Below are 16,981 nucleotides of genomic sequence, written 5' to 3' on the forward strand. Positions count from 1 at the left end.
TATACTCACCTTCTCAGAGTGCTGGAATTGCCTCCAGAAACTCTCATACATCCTTTTGGTGATCTTCTCTGGGCTACACACCATGGTCTTAATGTATACTTTAAAGTTTCGGTCCAACAGCTCGTTAATCTCCCCATAATCATAATCATCATACCTGCCAAATTAACAAGACAATGGAAGACGTCAGCATGTCGGACGCAAGATGAACATGGGTTTCTCATCAGTACTACATGAAATGGCAGGGCTTACTGGGGACTGACCTGATACCAAACATGCAGTGGATGTAGTTCCAAATTGCTCGGCGGAGCATGGAGGTGTCTACACCCTGGTGCGTTGCCATGGTGTTGTACGTCAGATTGTACGCAATTTGGAACTTCTCATCGAGCAGCTGGCCCACGTCTGGGTACAGCCGGTTCACCAGCGAAAAGCCGTGGTCCTCCCAGCTGTAGTCCTGACAACCGTTTGCAACAACTCCATCAGCCAGATGCCTTCCACGCCATTAGACTAATGAGACCCGAGCACAGGGAGCCTGTTCCAGGGATCCTTTTGCCTCTCCACACTTACCTGGACCCTGAAGGTGGGTACATGCTCTCCGCGTCTGGAGAAGTCCTGATATCCATAGCTGGGGTCCTCAAAGTGCCGCGACACGTCACGGGAAGGCACGCACTCTTCGTACTCTGTGTGCAATACCCACACGCCAACACGCTTTAGTCACACAACCGAAGCAGGGGTCACAGGAAGTACCAGGGGACCAGGTCTGCGAGGACACTGGCTTACCAGCTGTGGTCACCAGCATGCTCTCGCTCTTCTCCCGCTCAAAGCGCGTGGCCATCTCCTCCTGGCTGGCTTCCTCTTCATCGCGACATTCTTGCAGTTGTTTCATCCTCTCCATCAGCACTTCCACCTCCCCTGACACCTCCAAAACCTACACACACACACACACACACACACACACACACACACACACACACACACACAGCAGATACTGCTGAAGTTATCAAGGTTCACCCACCTCTGCTCCTAACAGCAAAAACAGCAGCTAAACTCGCAATGAAACAGCTCCTACTTTAAAAAAATGGATTGCCTCAAAATCGTGCATTCCTTCGCCCTCACCTGCTGGTCCGCAAGCAGCTCGTCCACAGCGCCGTTTCCATTGGCGATGTCACACACGCAGTAGCTGCTGAGGGAGGGTGGTCTGAAGGTGTGCCCCCCCTCGGCGTGAATGTCTGGACTAATCCCGCAGCCAAAGGTGAAGGAGGCCATCGAGTGGTAGTGTGTGAGCAGCACCACGGCATGGATCAGCTCTGCTAGAGACCAGCTATGCTCCTCGGCCTTCAGCAGACTCTGTCAGTGTGAGGCAACCCTCGTCAAGACTCATTCCACCACATAAATCCAAAGGGGTTGCAAATTAAACGGTATTACCCCTAGCAATCTGCAGCGAGTAAGCCAGCGTGGTCCCTAGCTACCATTTATAGAAAAGGTCACAAATAACATTCACAGCTGTCATCTTTTTACCTCCATGTACAGCTCAATATTCAATATGAAAACCTATATCAGCGGCTGGAATGAAAGTTAAGTAACTGACCTATTTTATGTGTGATATCTGCTCACATTACAGTAACCTTCATTGCACCAGTGGCTGCCCGTCAGGGCTTTTAAACAACCACAACAGCCATAAAAAAACCCTTGGACATCATCACCATTGCAAAACGGCTGTGGGCAAGAGTGCACCAGTGAGAATCCCGGCACGTGGCGCTGCTGCCAGCATACCTCCATGTGTGCCTTGGTCAGCAGCCAAGGCCGGTGCGCCAGGATTTTGTTGAGCTCGCCCAGGGAGCGCAGCTTCTGTGGGGCTCCTTCCAGGCCGTTCAGCCACTTGGGGTCACCGCCCACCTGCAAGAAGTCGTTCACGTGCAGGTTGACCAGGTACGAGCACTGGTGCCTGGCAGCCGCCTGGAGGTGAAGTGCAGGGTCACGGTTAGGCGTTGTCCTGCAGTAGCAGTTAGCTTTGTCCGAGAGCAAAGAGCTGGCTGGGGTGCTTTGTAAATGCTGTCTTGAGCATCTGCCTTACCATTATGCCAATGTAATGTCTGTAGTGCAGGGACAAGGGGCCATCCATCTGAAGTAGGTAGTGCTGTGTCCTTAGGAAGCTCTCCAAATACTGGGGGTGGAAGCCCATTACCAGGGAGATGTTGTCAAGGCGACCAAGGGAAAAGGCTTCCTCGAATATGGTTCTAGCATCCACTTTGCTAACTTTAAGGATCTGGTAGACGAAACAGACATTATTTCATTTATAATGAATAATATAACATTAGTATTGCTACGAAACAAAAGAGAAGACACGTTAGAAGAAAGGTTCATTTCACTGAATCACACACAGAGGTGTGTGAGCCAACCTCTTTTTCTGGGATGAATTTACTTGGTCCGTTTCCCAGCGGTCTGGGGATTCGCACTCCAATATCCTACAAAAACAAAAGAATCCTGATCATTACCAGTGAATGGCCACACATTACAGAACATAGAAAAACTATTCAAATAGACCAACGGCAACTGACAGCAAGACTGCAACTAAAATGTATTGCTAAGTGTTTCTGGCAGAAAGCCCAGAACCCTAAAAACTGCATATCCTTGCTCAGATCAAATGCACCCCCAAGCACTGTCCCTTGAGAGTCCTTCTTAAATCTACATTCAGTTCAAAATTAACTGTTGATAAAACTGTTGCAAGAGCTAGATGACTAGATGTCTGAATAATTCTGCACAACTGACATTATACGAGAAAAAAAAAAACTTATCAAACAGTACGGAATGGCATTGGGCAAAGGCAGATAGAATGGTAATGTGTTTTCGCTTAGGTAGATCAACAACTTTAACCAGTCTGTAATATGTCCGCAAACGAATTCATTACAAGGCACTTAAGGATTTGATCATGAACGATCGAATGATCTTCATCGCAGTGTTAACTGTGACATTGTACTGTATTGTATTGTAACTGTGACATTTTTGCTACGCCGCACAACTGAGTGAATGAACGATCTAAGCTTGCATTGCAGAGCTATTTTTCAATAGGTTACAAAACTTTAAAATCTATAAAACGGGTAATGACATGGTCATGACACACGTTATAGGACAAACGGGAAGGGTATTTGTGTTCGACGTGCGATGCAAACTGCGGTAGCGTTAAAGAAAAACTGCGCTGCAGAACTGCAGATGGCAAAACAACCCGGCCATGGGCGCAGTAACGTGCCTGACGACCTTAATCACTGAAGAAAAAAAAAACATGAAACAGCCATCGTTTATGGGTTATATCAGATAATGTATTCTTTTCCTTACCTTTTTACCAAGCCGCTCACACTGTGTGCAAATTTTAAACAGGTCTGTCACTGTTAACGAATTGTTTTTCACCGTTTCGTTATCTGCTGACGCGTGCCTCATCTTGTGCTTTTTCTGCAAATACCCGTTACTTCTTTTTTTTTTTTTTAAAAGTAGATCAACTGACTTGTCTTAGCTCCGTCTTTTTGTTCCTTGAGGCATTGGCTGGGTTCACTTGCCAGCTGTCGGAGCTCCCGAAGAGAATACCCACTCTTCACTGGCCTCCTTCTGCTAAATAACACGCATTCCGAGCGACAGACGTGACCATTATCCAATGGCCTTTCGAAAACAAGCGGCATTCATCCAATCGCTGATGAATGGGGGCGGGCTTCTAGGAGGGGCTCGTGGTAACCAAGCGAGAGGAACGTGAACTGGGCAACTATTCTGATATTAACATCAAACATCCTCGATCTTTTGTTCATGCCAGATGCAATTAAATCTATTTCGGCAATGTGTCAACTATCCCTGCATTGTTGCAGTGCTTTCGCATACAGAAAGTTGCAATACAAGTGATCTCTGATAATGTTATCTGAGACCTTTGTTATTTCAGGTTTTCTTAGCTGTTAGAAATCTTGCTTCACCTTCCAGTTACTCTTGATATAAACAGGAATACAACTAATACATAGATTCTTTATTTACTGAGGTCACCACAGAAAATACTGAAAAATCTTTGAAGGCAACAAGAAGGCACCCTACTGAACAGTAAGATGGCCAGTTCAACGCTGTGCGAGATGACGTTGATCCTGCAGCACAGCAGAAAAACAAGCCAAGATCAATTCTCGCCTTCCCCTCTCTGTAACACTGGAGCAGTCACTTCACCCTCAGATAAGATGATTGATGCTTCTGGACCACTGATTGATTCTTTTCTGGAAAGAATTCGGGGGGCACACTTTCCTTGAATACATTCAAACATTGTTCTATCTAGAAAGAAAAGTACCTTCTCATGTTTTTTTTTTCATGAAGTCTTCTAATGTTTTCTCATTTTTTGAAGTTGCTTTATTGCAATTTGTCTTATTTTGAACCAGATCTCCAATTTGTCTGTCCTAACCTGCACACCAAGAACGGGCCAGTGATAAATTAATGCCATCTACATGAGTTCAGTTTAATAAAAATTTAAATATCATAAAATCAGTCAGGTGTGTGTGTGTGTGTGTGTGGGGGGGGGGGGGGGGGGGGGGGTCATAAAGCCCAAATAAATAAGAAATAGGTTAAACAGTGCAATGATGGACATCAGTGCACAGCAGTGTTGGTGCAGGTTGGATTATGGAAAGTATTGAGATTATTCAGCATGTTCATTGTGTCCACGGGCCCCCCCCACCCAATCAGTAAAGGAGTGTAAACAGGCCACAGCCAGTCAGCATTCAAAGCATGTGTGTGTGTATGGGTGTATGAATGTATGGGGGGGGGGGTTAACCCCACTGAGCCCTGTGGCTCAGCAGATCCACAGAAGAAAGCAGTCAGCATTTGCCTCCACCCACCATCCCCTTTCTCTTCGTAAAAAAGAAGAATCCAGCCAAAATGATTGCGTACCATCAGTCTTTAGGCAACAACTTTGTTTGACCCAGGAGAGGTCACCACTGAATGGTGGGTTCAGAAAGCAGCTCCACATGATTCCAGGATCTCTTTCTCTTCTCAGTGCAAATGAGAAAGCAATGAATGAAACACAGTAAACAGGAAGCTCTGTGTTTGCAGTGATCACATTGATTTTCATGGTATGAAGACATTAGCCGCTCACAGAGAATGTCACACATGCTTAAGTAATGTCCAGTTTAATAGGAGGGGGCTGCTGAATGCTAAAACTACCATCTTACTGTAAAATTACAATGATCTTGTAATATTTCATTAGTGGGCCATGCAACCTGAGCCTCTCATAGCTTACAAGGACAAAATGGTTTGCTGTTATTTTTTAATGCTGTGACATTGAAATGTATTACTGAACAGGTTACTGACCTAAGCAACCTAGTAGATTGACTTAGTTAAGTTAGGACCAAAATGTGTAATGTGTAGTAGTGGTAGAGGAATAAGAAAGTATGAGCAGATCTGCATTAGATGAGATAGAGCTGCGTTTGAACATGACTCTCAGCTGTTTTCTTTCTCATGCTGAGAAAGTGCCCTAAAACCACAGGCTGTCAGATGTTCAACAAGTTGCAGAAAAGTTGCCTGACACAGCCGTCCTCCCTCAACCAGTTCCAACCTGACCTATCGCAGAGCCAGGGGAAGACCGAGGGAGGAAAAAAAATAGAAAAGCCAAAATGACATAAGCCTAGCAACAGGAGTCAGCCAATCACAGGCAAGAACAACAGTTTCAGGGTCCAATCTGGTTTTTTTTGGCCTCTCACTCCCCCACTTTGGTTTTTCTAACAAGGCAAAAAAAAAAAAAAAAAAAAAAAAGTCTAACTCTAATAAGTGGTTGTATGCACAAGGCTGTCCATAGTCTCCATGGAGCAGTGATAGGGTTTTATGAGCAAATGTCCCTAGTGCTTTATTAGAAGATGTCTGTGTGTGGCAGGAGTGCTAAGAGTTCGACAAAAACAGCAGTGAACTTTAGACTACGTGGTGTGACAATGCCAAGAATAAAAAAAGAGGAAGAAAGAATTGTCCTTCCAGTTGCCGACATCAACTGCACTACACTTACTGTTCTACTTTATTACATGCTGCTCATACTGCTTGCTCCACCACGGCCCAAACTTGTTATTCTTTGGAGAGACAAGAGTCTCCTAAAAGTTAATTTAATAGGGGGAAGAGGGAAGGATAAGACCATACATTCATACATATTGTCACTGGAGCTGAGAACTAGCTCTCTCTCTCTCTCTCTCTCTCTCTCTCTCTCTCTCTCTCTCTCTCTCTCTCTCTCTCACACACACATTGAAAGTGTAAGAACTGCCATTTCAGAGGTTCTCCACCCCTCTTCCATTGTTTCTATCTCAGTTGTTGTTCTGCATTTCTCTCACTCACTCACTCTCTCTCACACACACTCACAAGTCATAAGGTATAGCACATGGCGAACGTCAAGACTTATTTCAGTAGACTGCATCAGGGCGACATGTTAGGTCTGCTAAACTTGTACCTCAGCAACAACCTACGTGTTGTGGTTCTCCCAGTCTTCTGCATGTACAGGATTACTGTTCAGATCTTTAAACCCTTCCTGCGTGCATGCCTTTGTCTAGGCACATGAGTGGGAGAGCCGTCCGAGACCCTGTGCCAGGGAGAGAGCTTAGTGATGGATGGAGACACTCCCTCCCAGCTGGCCCTGGTCCGGAACCCAGCTCAGCTTGGTCATTGAGCCCCACAGCTACCCACAAGTTCCACCTTTTCCTCTTGCCTAGATTCATATCCCGCTCCTCAGCTGCTCTCTTCAGTTGTCCCCTCATCTTTCCATCCCTCTTCACCCCTCCCCTCTACTGCCTTTCCTCTTCTTCTCCACCCCCCAACCCGCGAGCACCCTCCACCCCTTCTACCCCACCTCAGCACCGTCATTGGCCCCTCCAGTGTTGCTTGGCTGCATGGCTTTGATTCTGACAACGGGGCTGATTATGGTAGGCAAGCCTTGCATCTGTCTTCCTGAGAGGTGTGGTCCACCACACACACACACACACACACACACACACACACACACAGAGGAAACAGCCCTCCAAAGACAGACTACATCACACGCTAGTACACACATTAACACAGCTACACAAAAGTTAATGGGGAGCTTGAAACAAACACATTTATTCACTTCCATACTGTATTTAAGGGGCATTTTGAGGTCCTGATTTCTGTAGTTGTGGTTTTCACAATATAAATGCCAAGAAGAAAGGTTTTTTTCCATTATATTTCAGGGGAAACCCTGTAGTGTGAGAAAATGTCACTCTGATGAACTCTATCCATCTTAAAGACCATCAGGTTTCCAGTTCACTGAACCTACACTCTACATGGGAATTATCCATCCTCAAACCTGCGGTTAGATTACTACTAAGGTATATTTTGGGTTCTTCTCTCTGGAATTTCCTCAGAAGGATCAACAAGACTTACCAATCATATTTTTCTAGGCTAGTTATTTTAAAGTGAAAAATGTTTACTGGATACACAAGGCTCAGTATATTCAGTGCAGGTCTATAAGAGGTAATTACATGTAAATTATAATATACATTAAACATCTACTACATGGAAGCTCTTGAGTCACTGGTATAGTGTTTATCTCTAATGCAACTATTGCTACTTATTTTACATGGAAATCTTTGATGACTTTTAATAATGAGGTAATCTACTGTATATGAATGAAATCCAGAATCTCATGAAACCATGAATCAACTTGAGATTAATAGACGGTGCCAATTTAGTTTGCACACTTGTCACGCAATATGGAATTTATTATTGGTTATGTTTGAATTTAATATTCTAATGACTAATATGCCATACGAATGAATTTGGGTAAGACAGGCCTATTTTAATGCAAATTATTTGCTAATCTTAACTCAAGTAAAGAATTGATATTATACCATATAATATATACAGTCTTATTGCCAAACTATTCAACTGTGAAAAGAATGGAAAAAAAAATAAACCAACCAAACAAGTGTACTGCTGCACTCCTCTGGCCTGCACAAAGCCCATTAGCCGCATGCAGTCGCCCAGTTCAACTGCATGTGCCGAAGGCACAGTTGCCATTGAAGTTTTCTAAAAGGGGAGCACTCAAAGCTGTCACAACACTCATTCATATCCACACCACACAGCAGCTACCAATGGGGGAGAAACCTCTGCTATCTTTAGCTCTCAAAAGGCACTGCCCAAGAATTAATCACTGCCCAAGAGCTAAAACCCAAATTGCATGTGATTAAATGGGGGGTGGTGTTGAATAAAGTTAAACTATCTGTCTCATGAGAATCATTGGAACATGTATGAGCCCAGTGGAATGCACCACTGTAGCCAACAGAGAACAGAGGGCATGTCAATGGAAAGACCTTGCTTGATGGGGACCTAAATCTGTACCTCACTGTAAACCCAACCGTACAACTGTCCCCCATAAGTAAACACTGCTTTGTATTTTTCAAAGGCTGAGAGATGAACTTCTATGAATGTCTATTTTCCAACAGACTAACCTGCATGATGACAGGCTAGCATAGAGTGTAGCGTGAGGCGGCCCTTAGGCCCAACCTTGCTTCAGTCTGGCTTTCTACCTTCCTTGAAGTGTTGCAGATTCAGCAGCCTGGAACCTGTGCACCAGCAAAACCTGCTGAGCTCTGCGGTTGGCACAGGTTTCAATAGGCCAAACAATGCTAATAGCTCTTCCTAATCCCGTCCCCGGTGATAAGAATCCAGTAGGTCAACAGTCTCTCGCTCACTGGTGCTTTGTCAATCAACGACAGGGCCATAACTGCGTTTGCTGGCAGTCTTGGGCAAGTCGGCGAGCCAATATATGATGGGTAATATCATGAGAGAAGTTATAAACCCGTGCGAACCCTTGTCCTGTTCACCCGATTTGTCTGACTGTCACCCAGAACAGGACAGAAGTTCGGCGGCATCACTGAAGTGATTTTATGGTGGCTGGAGCCGAGCCAATCGATTTAGGAAGGGTGAGTCATTGTATTTCAAACCTTGACAGACGTGTTTTTGCTCTGAGCCACAGAGTAGTATACAGGACGAGCGTCAGGCAAGCAGGAAGCAAACGTGCTTTGTGCGATTAAAGGGAAAATTAAGTGGTTCTGTTTGACAAGCAACCTGCTTGTGCCTGCCAAGGTAAAATCCCACAAGGCCCTGTTGAAAGTGAGGGAGAGGCTCAGTAGTAACTGCTGGTCTGCCTGCTGCAGAATATTAGAATATAGGGCTTTGTTAGCCTTACAAACCACCCCATAATCCATCTGTTTTTGAGTGTGTGTGTGTGTTAGAGAGAGAGAGAGCGAGAGAGAGAGAGAGAGAGAGAGAGAGAGAAAGAGAAAGCAAGAGACGAGGGCGAGTGATGCACTATTGGTTCTTATTCCCAAACACTTCACATATTGGAGAGTACAGAGAGATACTTTACATACTCAGAGAACTGTGTTGCCCAGCTGTCACAATATCCCATGAAAAAAACAAGACATTCACTTTTTTTTAATTCACCTTTCTACAGGTATAACAAACTGTGCCTGAGCAGGTCTGGACATCCGGCCTCATAATGTTTCATTGTTTATAAATTGGCAGATTAAGCCTCACACAAACATAATTCACTTGTAATTTCCGCTTTTCCTGTCCCAATCACCATAAAAATGTTGCTTTCCTAAAAGAAAATGTAAACTGAGCCCAAATCTTTCTCACTCGACGCATCCAAGCTGCCTGAATTGACCTACATAAGAAACAAGCAAAACACACTGTCATGTAGACACATGTATGCACACACCCAAGTGTGCACACACCTCAAATTTATGATCACACATAAATCACACACGTATGATGGCATCGAAGCCATGGACATCCATCCAGGTAGAGTGTGACTGGCCCAACACATTGCCACACAAATCCAAATGTTTTGGTGAAAATCCCCCTCAAATGGGGATCTGTGCTTCAGAGCACACGTTTATACTGCATTGCACCCATAGGTTTACACCGATGAACATTTAGGCTAGGAAAGATATAGAGCTTAACAACACATTTTGTCCCAAAGTCATGACACTGACTGATACATAAGCAGGAAAAACTGTGCTTAAAGATTGTGTTTGCACATGCGTTCACTGTTTTAGTGAAACTGTTCCATAAAATCCCCTCTACATTTCAGAGATCTGCTGGGTAGCACCAGGGACCAGACTAACTGCCATCCAAACATACTCAGCACTGCAACCCTGTTTGTTTAGCAGTTAATTAATAACAGACCCATAAAATGGAGAGACAGAGACACAAAGAGAGAGACAGATAAAGAGAGAATGAGGCAAACTGAGGCTTTTTGATCTACACCTAAATCCGTTACAGTTCCTAAATCAGTTTATGAGTAGATAACTACAGAGGGATTGAGGATCTAGCTCCTAGTGTAGAAGTAGGTTTTATCAGACGAATTACTGTTTGAATCCCTGCTGTGCCATGTTCAACAACAGCAAAAAAAACAAACAAAACAGCTGCACTGCTAGCTATACAAATCATATACCAACTGATCCAGCATCTGTGTGGTGATTAGTGTAGTAATTAGTGTAATTAATAATTAGTAAACCAGAAGAAATAAATGTATGTACCGGCGCCTGCACATGAATAAATTAGAAATGGTTGTACAGTGTGTATGTATAGCATGATGCAGAGTGTGTTCGGGTTGTTAAATTGCGACTACATTGCCTGTCACCTGTAGGCACACTGACGGACTGCTCAGTTTAATTGTTGTTCTGGATTTTTTTGTCTGTTGGTTGCAATGTCAATAACCTAAAAAAACAGATCATGGCACCACAATTTCTTGAACACTGCAAGAAATGGTAAATTGTGGTCCCCATGCCCGGATTTCTGATGACAATGCTCGGACACCATGGTCAAATGGAACAAAGGCTGATTTGTCTTCATTATGATGTGAAAGGCACTCGCTGAGTGTAGACCCACACTCTTACATATGGCTTCAGGAAACAGGCTGTATGTGGGCCAGGTGAGCGACAGACATACAATCTCACACATTCACCGGCTTGTCTGCGTGATTTATTGCTACGAGCACGTGCCTCCACTTTCTGTGAAAAGTTTAAAAACAACCTCTTTGTTTAAATATTTTGCTCCTGCTAAATCGCTCCACTGCTAGCCCTAAGGGGCGAGCGTGCATGTGTTTGTTTATGTGTGTATGTGTGTGTGCGTGTGTGTATGTGTGTGTGTGCGTGCGTGTGTGTGCGTGCGTGCGTGTATGTGCATGTATGTGTGTGTGTGTGCATGTGTGTGTGTATGTGCATGTGTGTGTGCGTGTGTGCATGTGTGTGTGTGTGCATGCGTGTGTGCATGTGTGTGTGTGTGTGCGTGTGTGCATGTGTGTGTGTGAGCGAGAGAGAGGTCTAGTTGAACAACAGGGGATGCGGTGTTTGAATCAAACAGGAGAGGAAACCAAAGGTTAAGGTTAGTTATGAAGATAACATGAAGCACAGGAAATATTCCCCCCTTCCCATCTCCCACCTCTCTCCTCTCGTTCACACTTCCCTGTCCTCTACCCTCCTTTACCCTCTCCTGTGTCCCCCTGCTTCCCCCCTCTTCTCGCCCCCAGTCTTCCACCTTTGTCCGCGAGACAGAGAAGTAGAAAAACAGGTTGTGCAGCCTGGTGGTTCTCTAACTGAATAACGCATTGCAAAACACCGGGGGAGAGACCCCAAAAAAAGTCTAATGCCATTAACAGAGCATGCTGATGACAGCACACAGAGTGGTGTTAAGCACAGAGCTTTCTAGAGGCAAGCAATTAGAGCAAACCCCTCATCATTAGAGTTAAACCCTCATTCGACATTATTAAATCAGACGTGCAATGGCAAATCAGCCCCCTCTATTTTTAGAACATTTCACATACACACAGCTCCTCTATTTCAGTCCCAGTCTCATCAATCTCGCACACAAACAGGCAATGCATGTGGACAGACAGACAGACAGACACAAACAAAAGCATCTGGCATGGAACTGAGGGCAAGGACACCATCTGGTCATCACCAAGCGGACCTACGTCTGCGTCCTGCTGAGAGACGACCATCACCCCGCATGAGAAGCTGGCACCTACCACAGTCATGAGGGGATGCACGAGCACCACATTTGCAGCAGCGATGTCTCAGAAGCAGAAACCAAACCTGCACTGTTCAGCTTCAAGACGCATGGCGGAAAGTGCGCCTATGACTCAGACGGGGTCCGAGGTCAAAGGTCAACTCGGTAACGTCGTGCCCCTTTTAACTGACACAGAAACATTACATGAACACCTCTTCTCCCGTGTCATCCTTATTGTTTGCAACAAAGAGAAGCTAGCTGCACACTGAGCATCACTGGTTCCCTGGGCAACTCGCTCTGTTGTTCTGATCTATGAGCCCGGCTTTGGCCGAGGCCCGGTTCTGTCCAGAAGGGAGAGGGGAGTGTTCTATCACGCAGCAAAAGTAAAAAAGAAGGCGATGAAACACAGGACACGTACATGAATCCAATCCACCAGCTTCCATGACCTATGGCTACAGACCGACCCCTGGTTTCACATTTTGGCACGCCCACACACATTATACACCCCACACATCTACGAAGACACACAGACACACACGGACACATACCCAAGATGACAACATGATGCATTAATGGTGGGCAGCCACCCAGGCTGTGAGCAACTGGAGCAGCAGATGGTCAGGTTCCTTTCAAATTAGTCTGGGAGACGTGTGTGTGTGTGGGGGGGGGGGGGGGGGGGGTTGTATCCCTCAAGTCAGGCAGAGAGGGCTTTCAAAATGACAAGTACTTTCTGCCATACTTACAGACGATGGTCACAGTGTCATGTGATACCACATTTGAGTTAATAAACAATAGGTCAACTGTAAGGATTTAAGACCACAACATTTCAGTTCAGCAAGTATGGGGAGCAAGTATCCAGTTGTCTGGATATCATTACAAATGTTACTAGGAGAGCAGTACGGCAAGGAGTGTAAGATCCAGCCAAGGAGAACAAAGACCTAGGCAAAGAGACAAACTAGATGGAAAACTTTATTTCCTGTTGACAAGCCAAGGGCTAGAAATTGTTTTAAAAAAAGAGAGATTTCGAGTGAGTTATCAACTTATGTTAGACAAGAAGGGCTTACTCCCCTCTTCATATTTTACACACACACACACACACACACACACACACACACACACACACACACACACACACCCAGCATGAATGTTGAAACTCTAAAAATATTTCTTAAAATAATCCATTTACTACTCATACACACAGAAATTTAGAACATTGCTGGTTATGTAAACACACAGACACACACACGCGCGCCTGCTCGCACGCCTGCACACACCCACCCACCCACCTGCAATAACCTACATTCACACCCATTAACACATGAATCGAAGCCCTGTGAATTCTGTACTTTGCAGTGCTTCATCTTGGAAAACAGGTTTTGAACAAGTGTGCTACATCAGGATTGTGGCATGTGTTTTTAGTGGGGGCTGGGGGATGCCTCTCATTTGGTAAAAACAAACCTGAAGTCACACTGCAGCTCTTATAGCTCTTTTTCTGCTCTTCTCAGTACACAGATTTTTTTCCCCTGATCCTTCTTTCTAAGAAAAGGGATTTAGATCTGCCTGCTGGCTGTCCCTGCTCGCTCATTCGAGGAGCGCCGGTCTTTGACATTCATCACATTTTTATGATCATGCGTGCCTTTGAGTGGAAGAATAAATTAACAGAACACAGCAGCTTTACAGGGCTTGAGGCAATTTGTAAAACATCCTCCTTAGTAACTTTAAAATACTGTACACAGCTATGAATGTTAGTCAGAGTGTGTGTGTGTGTGTGTATGTGTGAGGGAGTGAGTGAGTGAGTGAGAGAGAGAGTGAGAGACAGAGACTATATCTTTTGCTCATTCACAATAAACTGACTATCGTGTGTAAAGCAACAGTTCCTGTGAATTCAGAACGAAATGCCTAAAATGTAAGTTAAGCTTGAGTCCAAAGAAACAACCAAAATCAGTGAAGTCTCGGGGACACGCTGTAATAAGGAGACGTACAGCCCCGAAGTGCAAAACAAGGCCATAAGTTCCCGTAACCCCTCCTCCACCACTGGCCCCGCCTCTCTTTTTCCCCAGTGAGAGAACAACACAGCCCCAGACACCGCAAGCCATGTGGTGGAGAAGGCGTAACCCACACACACATATGTTAGGCTGTCCTCTGGAAACAGCAGACACGGCAGGCTGGTCCATCTATCAAGGAAAGAACGAAAAGAACAAACAAAGAACAAGGGAGGCATGGAGAGAGATGTGGAGCGAGACAGACACAGACACTAATAATCTTTTCTTCTGGCAACACGACTTTCACCAAGCCTTCCAGTTGTTGGGACATAATTAAATTTCCTAGGCACCTTTTAAAGCATTCTGGGGGTCTTCTTAATGGAAAAGAAAGTGCTTTACAAATACACAGCCACAGCACTACTACTGTTGCTGACGCTGTTATTCTTAATGTCCATACTCAGATGATTGGTTGTTTATAGTTATGAATTAAATGTGTTTATAAGGAATGCTTTCCTTTGGTTATAATGTGAAGAAGACACTTTTAGATCTTGCTTACCTACAGACCTTCCGAAAGTTGAATTTTATATTAGATGTGCTAAATCTGGATACAAAAATAGGTCAAAACATGATCCACCCTGCACAGCACTGTGGACTGGCTGCGTATTGCTGTTTGCTGAGTTTACACTGTTGTGGTCAGTGTCGCACACTATATATGGGTGAGCTGAACATGACCTGCCATTTGTAAAGAAGTTAAACATCAATGTTTTATACATACATACATACATACATACATACATACATACATACATACATACATACATACATACATACACACACACACACACACACACACACACACACACACACACACACACACACACACACACACACACACACACACACACACACACACACTCACACACAGACTCACACACAGACACAGACACAGACACAGACACACAGCCTGGCCAAAAAAAAGGTCACCACCTGGATTTAATTAAGCAAATAGGTAAGAGCCTCCCATTGGATAATTACTGCATGGGTGATTATGTTTCATCTGGCAACAAGTTATTTAACCCTAACTGATGCAGTGAGTAGCTTCTCATTTGTTAAACAACCATGCTGAAAGACACCTCCTGTGGTCGTGGAAAAGATGTTAATCTGTTTCAGAAGGGTCAAATTATTGGCATGCATCAAGCAGAGAAAACATCTAAGGAGATTGCTGAAACTACTAAAATCGGGTTAAGAACTGTCCAACGCGTTATTAAAAAGTGGAAGGACAGTGGGGAAACAATCTTCGAGGAAGGAATGTGGTCGGAAAAAAATCTTGAATGATCGTGATTGGCGATCACTTAAATGTGTGGTGAAATAAAATCATAGAAAAACAACAGAACTCAGGGATATGTTTAATAGTGAAAGTAAGAGCATTTCCACACGCACAATGTGAAGGGAACTCAAGGGATTGGGACTAAACAGCTGTGTAGCCTTAGGAAAACCACTTGTCAGTGAGGCTAACCGGCAAAAACGGCTTCAATTTGCCAGGGAGATTGGACTCTGGAGCAATGGAAGAAGGTCATGTGGTCTGATGAGTGCAGATTTATGCTGTTCCAGAGTGATGGGCGCATCAGGGTAAGAAGAGAGGCGGCTGAAGTGATGCACCCATCATGCCTAGTGCCTACCATACAAGCCTGTGGGGGCAGTGCTATGATCTGGGGTTGCTGCAGTTGGTCAGGTCTAGGTTCAGCAACGTTATGTGCCCAAAGAATGAGGTCAGCTGACTACCTGAATACACTGAACGACCAGGTTATTCCATCAATGGATTTTTTCTTCCCTGATGGCATGGGCATATTCCAAGAGGACAATGCCAGGATTCATCGGGCTCAAACTGTGAAAGAGTGGTTCAGGGCGCATGAGACATGATTTTCACACATGGATTGGCTACCACAGAGTCCAGACCTGAACCCCACTGAGAATTTTTGGGATGTGCTAGAGAGAATAAACAAACAAACAAACAAATAAATAAATAAATAAAATAAAAAAATAATAATCCACACGCATACATACACACACACACAATATTATATATATATATATATATATATATATATATATATATATATATATATATATATATATATATATATGAGAGTGTATGAGGACATACTTGTTCTGGCTGATCTATCAGTTTTAAATCATTCATTCGAGTCCTCTTGATCAGTGTCCCAGAGCGCAATCTACAGAACAAAGGTCATGCAAAGGACTTTGATCTTTCAGTCGCCTGGGTAATCAGGGTAGACCAACCAGAAGACCCACCTGTTCCCCTTACACACACACACACACAGACAGACAGACAGACACACACACACACACACACACACACACACGTGCCCACCCAGGTGAGATCAGACCTCAAGTGACATCACCCTTGATAAGGGCCTCTCTGAGCGATAGACAGTGGGACTGAACAGAAGTGAGAAACACAGTGACACAAACGTCAGCAAGGACCTTGACCTCCCAGCAACCTTTCTCACAGGATGTCTCTCTCTCACACATGCACATGTGCACACACACACACACCCACCCCTGTCATACAGAAGCTGAAGTGAACGACCCCATTGCCTAAAGTGGCTCAGGCCAGTGCATATGGTTCTGCCGTTAAACAACCAGGACAGTACCATGTCTCACACGTCGCAAGAGACCAGGATGACGGCTGCGAGCAGGAAGTCCAGGTGGGAAAGCCGAAGTGCGGAGGCAGCTGTGGCCATGACATCATCGCGTGGGTGACACCACATGGCCCCCAGTGTCTCAGCCCTGTGCTGTCTCATGTTATATTAATGCACACGCGCTCTCTCTCTCTCTCTCTCACACACACACACACACACACACACACACACACACACACACACACACACACACACACACACACATGCGCACTTGCTCAGAGACACTATGTACGCATTCCCCCAGTGCACAGTCGC

The 16,981-nt window shown here is 44.7% G+C and overlaps 1 protein-coding gene across 2 annotated transcripts in view; it reads right to left on the reverse strand.

Annotated features, from left to right (window-relative positions):
- Nucleotides 1–16,981, reverse strand: part of sesn1 (sestrin 1) — a 36,468-nt gene that overhangs the window by 2,038 nt on the left and 17,449 nt on the right. Inside the window, exons 1-9 of one of the 2 annotated variants that reach the window (XM_027015537.2) lie at nucleotides 3,331–3,582; nucleotides 2,397–2,462; nucleotides 2,072–2,263; nucleotides 1,771–1,953; nucleotides 1,114–1,344; nucleotides 778–925; nucleotides 565–677; nucleotides 261–451; nucleotides 10–154 (exon numbers count right to left, since the gene is read on the reverse strand). In XM_027015537.2, coding sequence (XP_026871338.2) covers nucleotides 10–154; nucleotides 261–451; nucleotides 565–677; nucleotides 778–925; nucleotides 1,114–1,344; nucleotides 1,771–1,953; nucleotides 2,072–2,263; nucleotides 2,397–2,462; nucleotides 3,331–3,432 — 1,371 coding nt within the window. In that variant the 5' untranslated portion in view covers nucleotides 3,433–3,582. Of the gene's footprint in view, nucleotides 1–9; nucleotides 155–260; nucleotides 452–564; nucleotides 678–777; nucleotides 926–1,113; nucleotides 1,345–1,770; nucleotides 1,954–2,071; nucleotides 2,264–2,396; nucleotides 2,463–3,330; nucleotides 3,583–16,981 lie in introns of those variants that run through there. The other variant, XM_027015536.2, reaches the window with a different exon arrangement.

Source organism: Electrophorus electricus, chromosome 8, assembly GCF_013358815.1.
Source record: "Electrophorus electricus isolate fEleEle1 chromosome 8, fEleEle1.pri, whole genome shotgun sequence".
NCBI classification, from domain to species: domain Eukaryota; kingdom Metazoa; phylum Chordata; class Actinopteri; order Gymnotiformes; family Gymnotidae; genus Electrophorus; species Electrophorus electricus.